This window comes from Cottoperca gobio, chromosome 12 (assembly GCF_900634415.1).
Source record: "Cottoperca gobio chromosome 12, fCotGob3.1, whole genome shotgun sequence".
Taxonomy (NCBI): domain Eukaryota; kingdom Metazoa; phylum Chordata; class Actinopteri; order Perciformes; family Bovichtidae; genus Cottoperca; species Cottoperca gobio.
In genome coordinates, this window is record NC_041366.1 from 19,788,578 (window position 1) to 19,800,565 (window position 11,988).

Consider the following 11,988-nt stretch of genomic DNA (forward strand, 5'->3'; position numbering starts at 1 on the left):
TACAAAGGCAAAGACAGTATTTTACTTTATGATCAAAACAACACGTTTTTACACTTTGCACAGTCCGGATTGGACCCTCTGACGGCCGGTTTTGGCCCGCGGGCCGCATGTTTGACCCCCCTGCTGTATACGATATAAATATTGTAGATCACAGTTGTCAGTCGGTATTGTCGGTTGATCAAAGTTGTAACAAACACAACAGACATAAAGCATCCGGTACACAGAGTAACAGAAAGAAAGACGGAGCGTTGTAATGATGTGCGATACGATATTCCTTTCAAGTGAATCTAAAATCACATTTTCTTTTCATTTGCAGGGTAAACTTGGAGTTCCCGGATTGCCAGGATACCCAGGAAGACAAGGACCGAAGGTAATTGCTCAGCAATATTGCCGTTTGCTCAGTGACACCAGTATGGAGTAACTTTAAAACCTTATTTCTAAGGTGTGCATTTTAAAGAGAATGAAACATTCACACATGATCATGTGAAGGCTGCTTTTGATGGCTTTAGCAGTGTGACAAGTGGACATGCTTGAAGCTCCCTGATCAAAGACCCCAGGATTTGAATATGCCTTTTGGTCTCTGCTCTCATCTTCTGATATGACATCAATAAAACACTGCTTTGATTTCTTTGGTGCACCCAATCTCCTGTTGCATTTAATATGTTCGGGACACCTCGGGGAATAAACAAGGGTTATATTTAAGGTCTCAAATGATTAATTACTCTTTTTCTCTCACACAGGGATCTCAAGGTTTCCAAGGTTTCCCCGGTGCCAATGGAGAGAAAGGAACTCGGGTATGTCAGATAGGCTTCTTATTATTCTTCCCGTTCCTACAAGGGTTGGATCAATACCGGCGTAAGGCTGGAGACAGGCTCCTGTCCCTGCTCCGGATTTATCAACACCAGAGTACGTTGCAAAGATAACATAAAGATTTGTTTTACCAAGGACAGAAAGACAATTGAATTCCTTCTTCTTTACCACTTACACAACTCATTTTGAACCACCAAAAGCATTGTTTATCACTTTGCGGCACTTGAGCAATGTTTCATATTCTTTGTTTAAGGGACGGGCCATTAGCTTGCCTGCGAGAGTAATGGTTTGCCACCACGAGCGGAGCCGAGCATATAAAGCTTTTCATCTTCACAAAACATTTGTGAAGTTTATGAGAGCAGACGCAGAGGGATATTAGTGCCATTAACATGTTTTGACAGCACTTTCTTGAAACTTTAAAAGCTACACTAAAGATATAATTGTTTTTCTCATTAAAGTTTTATGCAGCTACTGTAATAGCACTTTATAATCATTACATTGTGAAATATTGTTGATTAAAGTGTCTCATTGTGAAACAGTAATGAATCTAATGTAAGCCATAACTAATATTGATGCTAATTTCTAAACTTAATGATAAAAGATGATGTCAGAGCTCTTAAATTTCTCCAATTCTGCTGAAATCTGTTTGCAAATGTCAGTCTGCTGGCATTAGATTCATTCCTCTTGAGGATGCAGATTCTTAATGACGGGACTCCTTTGATCATTGTGTGTGTTCTCCGTGTCCGCAGGGAACAGCAGGAAAGTCTGGCCCACGCGGACAGAGGGGACCAACGGTTAGTCTTACTCAGCAGACTCGTGCTTGTATACAGATGGCGAGCTTGGCACCTGGGCGAGCTCGAAGGGAACCCACACTGATTTCAACCTTTTCAGATCACAAATATTAGTCTTAGGACACTTTTTTAAAATAATTTTAATCACTTTTGGGTTTTTCTTTTTCTCAAGGGGCCTCGAGGAGAGAGAGGACCACGAGGACCAACAGGAAAGAATGGACCAAAGGTGCGTCACATGCTTCCCTGCCTGCCTCTCGGGTGTATATTGTGGTTCAAGTTCAGCACTTACTCCTTATTTTGTGTCTTCAGGGTAACTCAGGAAATGACGGCCCACCAGGTCCTCTCGGTGAGAGGGTGAGTACCATCACACCACGCCCGCGTAAAGATTCCATTATCTCCCATGATTTTAGTTTCTGTAATGATGAAAGGACATCGGATACAATAATGGACTGAAGCAGAATATTCTGTTTTATAAAACATGTTGTCAATTTAAATAATGATTACATCTATTATTCTTTTATACATTCTGAATTTTGGACTGAGACAAGTACCGAGACGAGGACTGAGCCCCTCTCTGTGTTTTTTAATAATTCCTAACTAGATTTTTCTGTCATTGTTAAAATAAAATCAGTCAATGACGGGAAATATTCATAACGCGACGTCTGCATCCCACTGTTATCAAGGGTCATTATATTCTCATGATATGTCGAGTCAACTGATTATTGACCAGGAGTCTTTTGTTTCAGGGTCTGCCAGGACCTCAGGGACCAACTGGTTTCCCAGGACCAAAGGGCCCTCCTGTGAGTCCAAACTCATACACCACACACAACAGTGTGTTCAAACACATCAAACCGTCTCCTTTTGTCATTCTTTACATTTATATTCATGGGTGTTGTTTGTATTTCTCAGGGACCTTCAGGGAAAGACGGACTGCCCGGACATCCTGGACAGAGAGGAGAGACTGTGAGTAAACTATCACTCAGTCAGTAATGTCACTCTGTTCTTCTTCTGTGGTTAACAGAGTCAGTCGTATGTAATGTAACTGTTCTTCTTCTGTGGTTAACAGAGTCAGTTGTATGTAATGTAACTGTTCTTCTTCTGTGGTTAACAGAGTCAGTCGTATGTAATGTCACTCTGTTCTTCTTCTGTGGTTAACAGAGTCAGTCGTATGTAATGTAACTGTTCTTCTTCTGTGGTTAACAGAGTCAGTCGTATGTAATGTCACTCTGTTCTTCTTCTGTGGTTAACAGAGTCAGTCGTATGTAATGTCACTCTGTTCTTCTTCTGTGGTTAACAGAGTCAGTCGTATGTAATGTCACTCTGTTCTTCTTCTGTGGTTAACAGAGTCAGTTGTATGTAATGTTACTCTGTTCTTCTGTGATTAACAGAGTTAGTCGTATGTAATGTAACTGTTCTTCTTCTGTGGTTAACAGAGTTAGTCATATGTAATGTAACTGTTCTTCTTCTGTGGTTAACAGGGATTTCAAGGCAAGACTGGCCCTCCCGGCCCTCCAGGCGTGGTTGGACCTCAGGTGAGTCACAGTCGTTGACCATCGTGCTGTGTTGCTTCCTATGTATTATCAGTAATATCAGTACAACTTATTATATTCTTTTGTGCAGATCAATTACCCATCCTGTGTTACCTTGAATTGTTAGAGAAAACAACACATGCCTCCGCGGCGAACTAAGAATACAAAAGTGAAGAAAAGTCTTGATGAATTGAAGTAAATGGGGGCCGTGTTTAAAGACAGCAAAACTATATCAAAACCTCCGTTTCCAAACTCTCACACAACTCGTGCAGTTTAATCTTATACTCAATTATCAATTGTCTGATGCTTACTACTTTCCAAACATGCATTTCTAAAACCTTACAATGTAATACATTTGTTATTTATGCAGAGTTGTTTTAAATAGTAAGGTTTCAACAAACAGGCTCCCGGCTCTCTGTCTTTCCGTCAAAAAATAAAGGATTAATCCTTATACCTATATCTCACAAGCCATGACTTAAATGTTGTTTATCCTCCTTCATATTAGCAATGGGTTCTTCATCCATTATGCATAAGCGTTTAACAGTCTTTCCCTCCCAGCTTCTCTGCTAATGGCAGCTGAGAACGTTGATGATAACGGAGCTGTATGTGGCCTTAATGACTACTAGGCCTCCCACACAGCAAATGCTCGGCTCCTCCACGGCGTGTTTTGTAATAGATGGAGAAATTGTTTTATATTTTTTGTATTGAATTGCTGATTTTTTGCTCACCGTGTTCCACTTGCTGTAGTTCTTCTTCACACCTCCTCTGCAACTAGGTTTTATAGCTGTAGTGTCAATGATTATATATATATATATATATATATATATATATATATATTTAAAAAGAAATGTTTTTATTGTAGGGACCAACAGGTGAGACTGGACCAATGGGAGATCGTGGTCATCCTGGACCCCCAGGCCCACCTGGTGAGCAGGGTCTACCTGGAGCTGCAGGGAAAGAAGGAGCCAAGGTGAATCCTGAAACTCTATTTAATATTGTATCTGTTTGACCCCCGGGTCATACCTGTAACAACATTATTACAGTTTCCTGTCCCAATTTAGAGATTTAATTCCCATTGTCCCATTCCACGTATCTTCATTATGTCTTATGAATGTACTTGTATTTAGCCGTTTGTGAATAAAACTGAAACAAGACTCAAAACATTCACAGACTTAATGGCATTGTGCTTTGATCTGCAGGGCGACCCCGGTCCTGCTGGCCCAGCAGGTAAGGACGGTCCTCCTGGGCCAAGAGGTTTCCCCGGAGAGAGAGGTCTGCCTGGCCCTGTGGTTAGTATACCCTTCTGCTCAGTACAAAAGCCTCTCACAAATGCAATACCCCTCACAGCTTGGTTATTGCATAATAGTTCTGTGCTATTAACTGGCTGTAAGACTGTGGTTACCTTCAAGAATCAGACATGATATCACATCCCTGAGTGGGCTTCAGAAGAGGCACAGTGTGCTCCAGGCTGTTTATTTTCTTTATTTCTTTATTTCTATTCCAACTTGACAAGTCATGTCCCGGTAGTTATGCAATTCACACTATTTTCTTACAGCAAACTTGTTAGAAATAAATCAATGGCAAAACTCAGTTTTTCTTTTAACTTCAGGACGCAGCAATAATACGACACACCTGTTCTTTTGTAGGATGTTTTAGTAAATAACTGTTCTCTTGAAGAGTCCAGTATAAAGCAGGAAGTTTGCTTCCCCAACAGATGTTTGTTTTCTGAAGCCTTCATTTGATTTTCTTCTGCAGGGGGCTCACGGCCTGAAAGGAAGTGAAGGACCTCATGGCCCACCCGGCCCTGCTGTGAGTAGGATTTAGTGCATCTGCATCCTCACTGTCACACTTGTTCCAGGCTCTTACATAATATAATGATATGCACACGTTGCTACACGTTGAGGTCTGACCTATATGGTAGATGTGCCTGATGTCATGATTGTGTTTCAGTGTTAACACTTTGCTCAGTTACTCTGATTACTAACGTTACTCTGCGGCGGCGCTGTAGGGTTCTCCTGGTGAGCGCGGTCCTGCTGGCCCAGCCGGACCTACAGGTCTCCCTGGACGCTCTGGCCCCCAGGGACCCCCAGGGCCTTCCGGAGAGAAAGGTGGACCGGTAAGAACATCACATTATAGAGATGGCTGCGACATACAGGCCTGTCACAATAAGTATTTTGTAGTATGACGTAGTTGTGTATCACGACGTCTCTATATATGATTTCATTGAAAGACGATAACTGATCATATTGAATTATTATTGTTTTATTTATTCAGGATATTTTAATATTTTTTTCACATTCCAATTCCAATGTCTGAATATTCTTAAGAATTCAAAAGGGTGTTGAAATGCCATTATATTATCATTACATCAGTCTTAAAATGACAATAATATTACATTACAGGTCATTTAGCAGACGCTCTCATCCAGAGCGACTTACATTGAACTCAGTACAGGGACAGTCTCCCTTGAGCAGCTCAGGGTTAAGTACCTTGCTGTACATTGGTGACAGCCTGGCATTGAACTCCCGACCTTCTAATGTTTTGTTTGGAAGGTGTACCACGAGACCACTGGGCCATCACCACCACTACACCAATATATCATCCAACGAATGTATTTATCATGACAGGTTTAGCACATTTTACAGATTAAGCTTCCCTTAACATTTTGCAAACAATATTTTAGGGAGAGAAAGGACCTCAAGGCCCAGCTGGAAGAGACGGTATTCAGGGACCTGTGGGTCTGCCAGGACCTGGAGGACCCCCTGGACCATCTGGAGAGGACGGAGACAAGGTGGATTTCTTTTCATGTCTTGCATTTCCATCGTAAAAAAGAGAAATATAAAGAAATGCAGTCAAGCTGTGTGTGTGTGTGCGCGTACCATTTTACAAAGAAACCAAACTTTACAGTTGAAATGAAAGTCAGATATCTTCGTGTCTCTACCCCTCTGACCTTAAACGCTCTAATGGGAATTTGTCTGACAGAGTTTGCATCGATTAACGGATCTTTAAAAGGCGAACTTGCCTTGTTGCAGCTTTGTTCTCCTCTCTACAAACCAAACAAAGACAGGGGAGAGGGAGGCAATGTAAGGCAATGACAGAATTTGTGAAAGCGACCCTTTAGCATTCAGAAGTGAGAACAACTCGTCATCCCCTCTAAAAACATTTGCAGGAATATCAGATGCTCAGAGGATAATCTCTTTTCCTTTTGAAGAAAGCCTCAGTTCTTAACTGGCTTTCCGCCGGTTCCCCACGGTGCAGACGGACACAGAGATATAGGGTGTTTGCCATGCAGATAAAAAAGGATCTCTTATGCTAATGTTTGCACACATTCAAACACTTTCTCTTCATAAGTCCTGTCTGCCCAACCCAAAAGTAAATGCCTTTGACTTTGGCAGATATTAACATTATTTCTCCCTCAGCATGTGGAGGCTTTGAAAGAGTGGTGCAAGGTTTTCCACGCTGGGAATGCCGGTGCACACAGGTTGAGGAGGGACTAATTACCTATTCTGTTTTGGCTGCTAGTAGCACGATAAGCCCCCCCCCTCAGATGTGAACCATATTTGTCACCGTGTGTCAGAATGTAATTGACAGATCACAAAAGAACAGATTCAAAGGTGTAATATTGTTTTGTTTCTGTTGATGCTTTAACATTGTTCCTCTCACTTGTGTATTACCTTTGCGTGGAGAGTTTTACCCGTCTCACGCTGTGATCCTGTCACTCTACAGGGAGAGCTCGGAGAGCCGGGCCAGAAAGGAGGCAAGGGCGACAAAGGAGAGCATGTAAGTAGTTTATTTACAGATATCATTAATACATTATTTAATTCGGATCCATCCAAGTGAAAGTGTTGTGTTGATTGTCCTTCTGATGTGTTCCTTCTCCTCTGCAGGGTCCACCTGGTCCCACCGGCCCTCAAGGACCCGTTGGAGCACCCGGTCCAGCTGTAAGTGTGATTCAAAAATACGATTCGATATATAATAGCTGCCAAAGTAGCTGGACAATGTGAGAAGAAAACAACAGGAGCGAGTTATTGTACCACAGCGTGCGTTCCACCAGCCAACGCTGACAAACTCTTAATTAAGTTCAGCTCTACATGTTCACGTCTCTCCACCTTCACACGTCACACTGCAGAGATAAGTGCGAGCTGAAGTGTAAACTGTTTTGTTGATCTGCCTCTTAGTGAAATGCTCTGAGTGAATTTAAGTTCCCTCTGGTAATCAGTGAGTGTCCATGTTCAGGGCTTTTATGTATGAAAGGGAAGAAAGGAAAGAGGAAGGCTGTAATGCGGCGCCACTGCCTCTTGGTTCAGACTGCAGAGCCTCCGTGTTATTGTTGTATTACCTTTCATAAGTATAGGCGCGACTCTCCACCCACACACACACTCTAGTGCCACATTTCGCTCCTTCAGTCTGATTTGTTGACAAGCTGTGGACAGTCAGCAAGTACACTTTTATTTGCAGTGTGCATATTAGAGGAAAAAACAAAAAACAGTTGGCAAGGACACTATGCCTGCAGGACACACACACGCACACACACGCACACACACTGCCCCACTGTTGCACATTAATGCACCTTTCTAGTATTTGTACACCGTGCAACAATACTTCGCTTTTGGTGGAGCAAGTACTCAACGCCTCATATACTGCAACCTTTGTGTCTCCCGGTTGTGACCCCTTTCATCCATCGCATTGCGCAGGGTGCAGATGGAGAGCCCGGTCCCAGAGGTCAGCAGGGTCTGTTCGGCCAGAAGGGAGATGAAGGATCAAGAGGGTTCCCTGGACCTCCAGGACCAGTTGGGCTGCAGGTGCGGACTGCGATGCAACATATAAACTATAGTCAGCATTAAGAAAACGCTGAGGCAATGTGATTAAACCCTCTCTGCTCACTCCTCAGGGCTTGCCTGGTCCACCCGGTGAGAAAGGTGAAACTGGAGACGTTGGTCAAATGGTAAGTGTGTATATATGAGAGAATGTGTTATTATTCAATACATCAGATTACATGAAGTTCGCATGTGAAGCGTCTTTACTCATCGGAGTGTATCCCGTCTTCTGTGTAGGGTCCACCCGGCCCCCCTGGTCCCCGAGGCCCCTCAGGACCCCCAGGAGCCGATGGCCCTCAGGGACCTTCCGGTGGCATTGGAAACCCTGGTGCTGTTGGAGAAAAGGTAAACTTGTCTCTAGGTCGTGTTCGTATGGCAGGAAATGTTCTTAATTTCCACCTTTAATTGTTAGTATAAACACAGACGTCTCCAAAGTCACATTAACTCTTTTCAGTTCCGCTTTTCATGTGATTCCAATTATATCTGTCCTCCAGGCAGTTCAGTAAATGGACGATATAATAACTTCAGTAAACAGAAATGTAGGAAGACAGTAAAACCTGTTTTTTATTCTTCTTCCAAGTTTGCCCTCTAACCTCACAGGTACTTGTTTACCAAAACTACTTTGTGCACATAATTACACTCAGAAAGTAGAATTTTAAGTGTCTCTTGGAACATTATTCCAACTGAAAAAGGAGCCTCGTCCACTCAGGGTAATATTTGGACTGCTGTCATATTTTGGTGCTGCGTATCTGTGAATCGGGACTCGCCTGCAGGAGAAGAACAGCGTTTGGCTTTGAGAAGCCGGCCTGGACTGAAACCGCCTATGTCTTTTTGAATCGGATGTGAGCAGCTGTTGCGGTGGTCCATCATGGAAGTCCACTCGGCCTGCTGAAATGTATTCTTTCAAATCGACAATATATTCATCGTGCTACAGAATATTTTGTTCCAGATGGCACCTCTGGTCCCGTTCCAAAATAACTGAGCGCCATGTTTCTCTTTTCAAAGCGAGGATTATGCCGTTTTTTTTCCTTGAGAGGCAGGAGACACAACAAAGGTCCCCAGGAGTGTTATGTATCCCAGCCCGCTATGGAACCTGACTCTGTACACATCTCTCATGTTGAGCTCCCATAAGACGGACGCGTCAGTCGTTGTCCGCTTGACTGGTTTTTATAACGCTGTGGAAGCGACAGATTCAGTGTGCCAGCAGTTTGTTTTAGTGATCCGTGGTAAAGACTCTGAATGATACCTCTTTAAAAGGCTTCTGCGGCCATTAATATCTCCCATCCCTGTTTATATAACACCCTTTTAAATAAGACATCACTTTTTCCTGCCGCAGAGTGACAGATGCACAGCAAATCTAGTGGACGGGCTGCCATCCCCAACAGTACTATTACTGGGTTGAGAGAGTATGAATTAATTCTCCAAGGCACTGCACTTGCAAGATGATAAATGCATTATTAAAAGGCGACTCTCTCCTGCCGTCTTATTTGTTGCTGCTGTTTCATTATGAAACGCCGGCTTTGGCAGCTTTTGCAGCCGCTGGACTGCAGCGCGGTGCACTTTCTCATCACCTCCTCTCCGTAGTGATGGTGTGATTTGTTTTATCTGGTTCAGTCAATAGAATCACCTTTTGCTCCTTTATAATCTCCCTGAGGAGAGCCTGTCCTTCTAATCTGCAAACAAACACAGCGGTCTTCTGGCTAATCGCTCTTTAGCTGATCTGGCATTTTATTGGCCAGCACTGTGAGCTGGCAAGTAAATGAGCTCAGGCTTTCTTTTGGAAACACATCCCTATATTTATATATATATATATATATATATATATATATATATATATATATATATATATATATATATGTATATGTGTGTGTGATGAGCAGCTGTCTATCATGCTTCTGGCTTCCCTGTTGTCAGCAGATTTCACAGGCAGGTTGTTGCAGTGATGCAGTCGAGGCCTGTGCAGGGCGCTTCTCAGATGCAACATTGCATAAAGACAAGCTTCTAATACAGGAGGATCAGTCATGCTTTTAAACAGGCTCACCGACTGCTTAGAGTGGATTTCCTGACATCAACAAGAGAAGGTTGGGAAGACAGCCAGACACTAATTCAGAGTATCAGCTGTTCATACTAGAGAGAATCTGGACATGCTTATAAGAACACATCGGCGCACAGCTTGGCATCGGCTCTGCAGAGCTTTGCTATCGATTGGTTCCCTCCCAGATATGACATGAGCACATATTTGACCCTTAAACAGGTGCGGCTCGCTGCATCTGCCGTAACTCCCAGCAGGGAGGGTGGTAGGCTTATGTGACAGTGAATAACGATAGTGCCCGGTGTATAGGTGAGTCAACAGAGCAACTATCCAATAAGACATGGGGAAGAGGACAAGATATATGGGCAGGGTCCGGGGAGAACAGTGAGGTCAGCGCCCTCCTGTGCTCCAGCCACACAATCTTTCTGCACTTGATGGATTGAAATCGCTTGTGTCATCTCTTTCTATCCCCATTTGGGTGACAAGGGCATCGGGACAGTGAGGGTTGCTGTAAATGATGGGATTTTTAGAACCAAGTTGGATCAACAAATCACTGATAATGTAAGTATGTCTCTCTCTCCCTCTAATCCCCCCCCCCTCTCTCATCAGGGAGATGCTGGTGAAACAGGAGAGCCAGGTCTTCAAGGAGAACTTGGCCCACCAGTGAGTCTCATTTTCTTTCTCCATATTTATCATATTAAAGTGAATATCTTTTGGTTTTGGACGGACAAACAAGATATTTAAAGACGTCACCTTGGACATTTTTCACAATTCTCCATTAAACCATTAATCAAGAAAATAATCAGTAGATTAATCGATAATGAAAATAATAGTTGCAGCCCTAATAAGTACCAACAAAGAACAAAAGGACCAACGATGATGTCACCACCAACTAAAGCACTGTTGGTGGAATTAGCTCGACTACAAATCAGTTTATCTGCAATAATCATAAAGTTTAATGAGTCATTTTCCACTTACAGGCGTCTCTGAATCAGAATAACATACTGCGCTTTATTCCAGGGTTCAAGAGGAGAGCGAGGAGAAAAGGGAGAGTCCGGTCCGGCTGGTACAGCGGGACCTCCCGGCCCTAAGGGTCCCCCTGGAGATGATGGTCCCAAAGGCAGCCCAGTAAGTCTTTGTCCACCTTAGAAAATACATTTTATTTTATAAATCAATGTACTTTCACCACACAAAGCATGACTATTGTAACTTGTTAGTAATGCAAGTGTTGTTGATTTTCAGGGTCCAAGTGGTTTCCCTGGTGACCCTGGCCCACCTGGAGAGCCCGGTGCATCTGTACGTATGACATGAGTGAATGAATTGTGCAAACTCTCTTCTTTGCAGTGTGTTTTTGATGCAATGCAGCAAGACTGAGGCTCTGTTTGTTTCTTATGCAGGGATTAGACGGTCCCGCTGGTGACAAGGGAGATGATGGAGAGGCTGGTCAAGCTGTGAGTGTTATGTACCAATTCTACCCAACTCTATGTGCCCAAAATATTTGTATTTCTAATGAAAATTGCCTATTAAATCGCAAAAAAAGAATACTGTTTAATTTGTATTTCATTAAAATTCAAACTAGGGTTCACCTGGACCCACTGGAGAGTCTGGTCCCTCCGGACCTCCAGGAAAGAGAGTAAGTACTGTCCTGTGCTCTCTTGTCATTGCACATTGTTATCAATATCAATGTTCTGTCTTAACAATGTTAATCCGTCACTTTATTTAAATAGGGCCCCCATGGAATAGCAGGACCTGAGGGAAGACAAGGAGAGAAGGGAGGCAAGGTAACAGGTCTAACAAATACACTTTTCACCAACTGTGTCACCAACTAGTGAGCAGGATCATGATGGTTTGTGTGCATTCTGTTTGCGTCTGAAAGGGAGAATCTGGCATGGAAGGTCCCCAAGGAAAGACGGGTCCCGTTGGTCCTCAAGGATCACCCGGCAAGCCCGGTTCTGAAGGCCTCAGGGGTATCCCTGGCCCAGTTGTAAGTAAAATGCTTCTCACCGCCA

At 43.2% G+C, this 11,988-nt stretch overlaps 1 protein-coding gene across 1 annotated transcript in view; it reads left to right on the forward strand.

The window, feature by feature from the left end:
• The window catches only part of col5a1 (procollagen, type V, alpha 1), a 74,435-nt gene that overhangs the window by 52,222 nt on the left and 10,225 nt on the right, over positions 1-11,988 (forward strand). Inside the window, 25 exon segments of the mRNA XM_029444122.1 lie at positions 317-370; positions 741-794; positions 1,560-1,604; positions 1,774-1,827; positions 1,911-1,955; positions 2,348-2,401; positions 2,511-2,564; positions 3,080-3,133; positions 3,993-4,100; positions 4,330-4,419; positions 4,886-4,939; positions 5,139-5,246; positions 5,814-5,921; positions 6,857-6,910; positions 7,018-7,071; positions 7,825-7,932; positions 8,022-8,075; positions 8,185-8,292; positions 10,589-10,642; positions 11,000-11,107; positions 11,222-11,275; positions 11,377-11,430; positions 11,559-11,612; positions 11,707-11,760; positions 11,856-11,963. Of these exon segments, the coding sequence (XP_029299982.1) occupies positions 317-370; positions 741-794; positions 1,560-1,604; positions 1,774-1,827; positions 1,911-1,955; positions 2,348-2,401; positions 2,511-2,564; positions 3,080-3,133; positions 3,993-4,100; positions 4,330-4,419; positions 4,886-4,939; positions 5,139-5,246; positions 5,814-5,921; positions 6,857-6,910; positions 7,018-7,071; positions 7,825-7,932; positions 8,022-8,075; positions 8,185-8,292; positions 10,589-10,642; positions 11,000-11,107; positions 11,222-11,275; positions 11,377-11,430; positions 11,559-11,612; positions 11,707-11,760; positions 11,856-11,963 (1,746 nt within the window).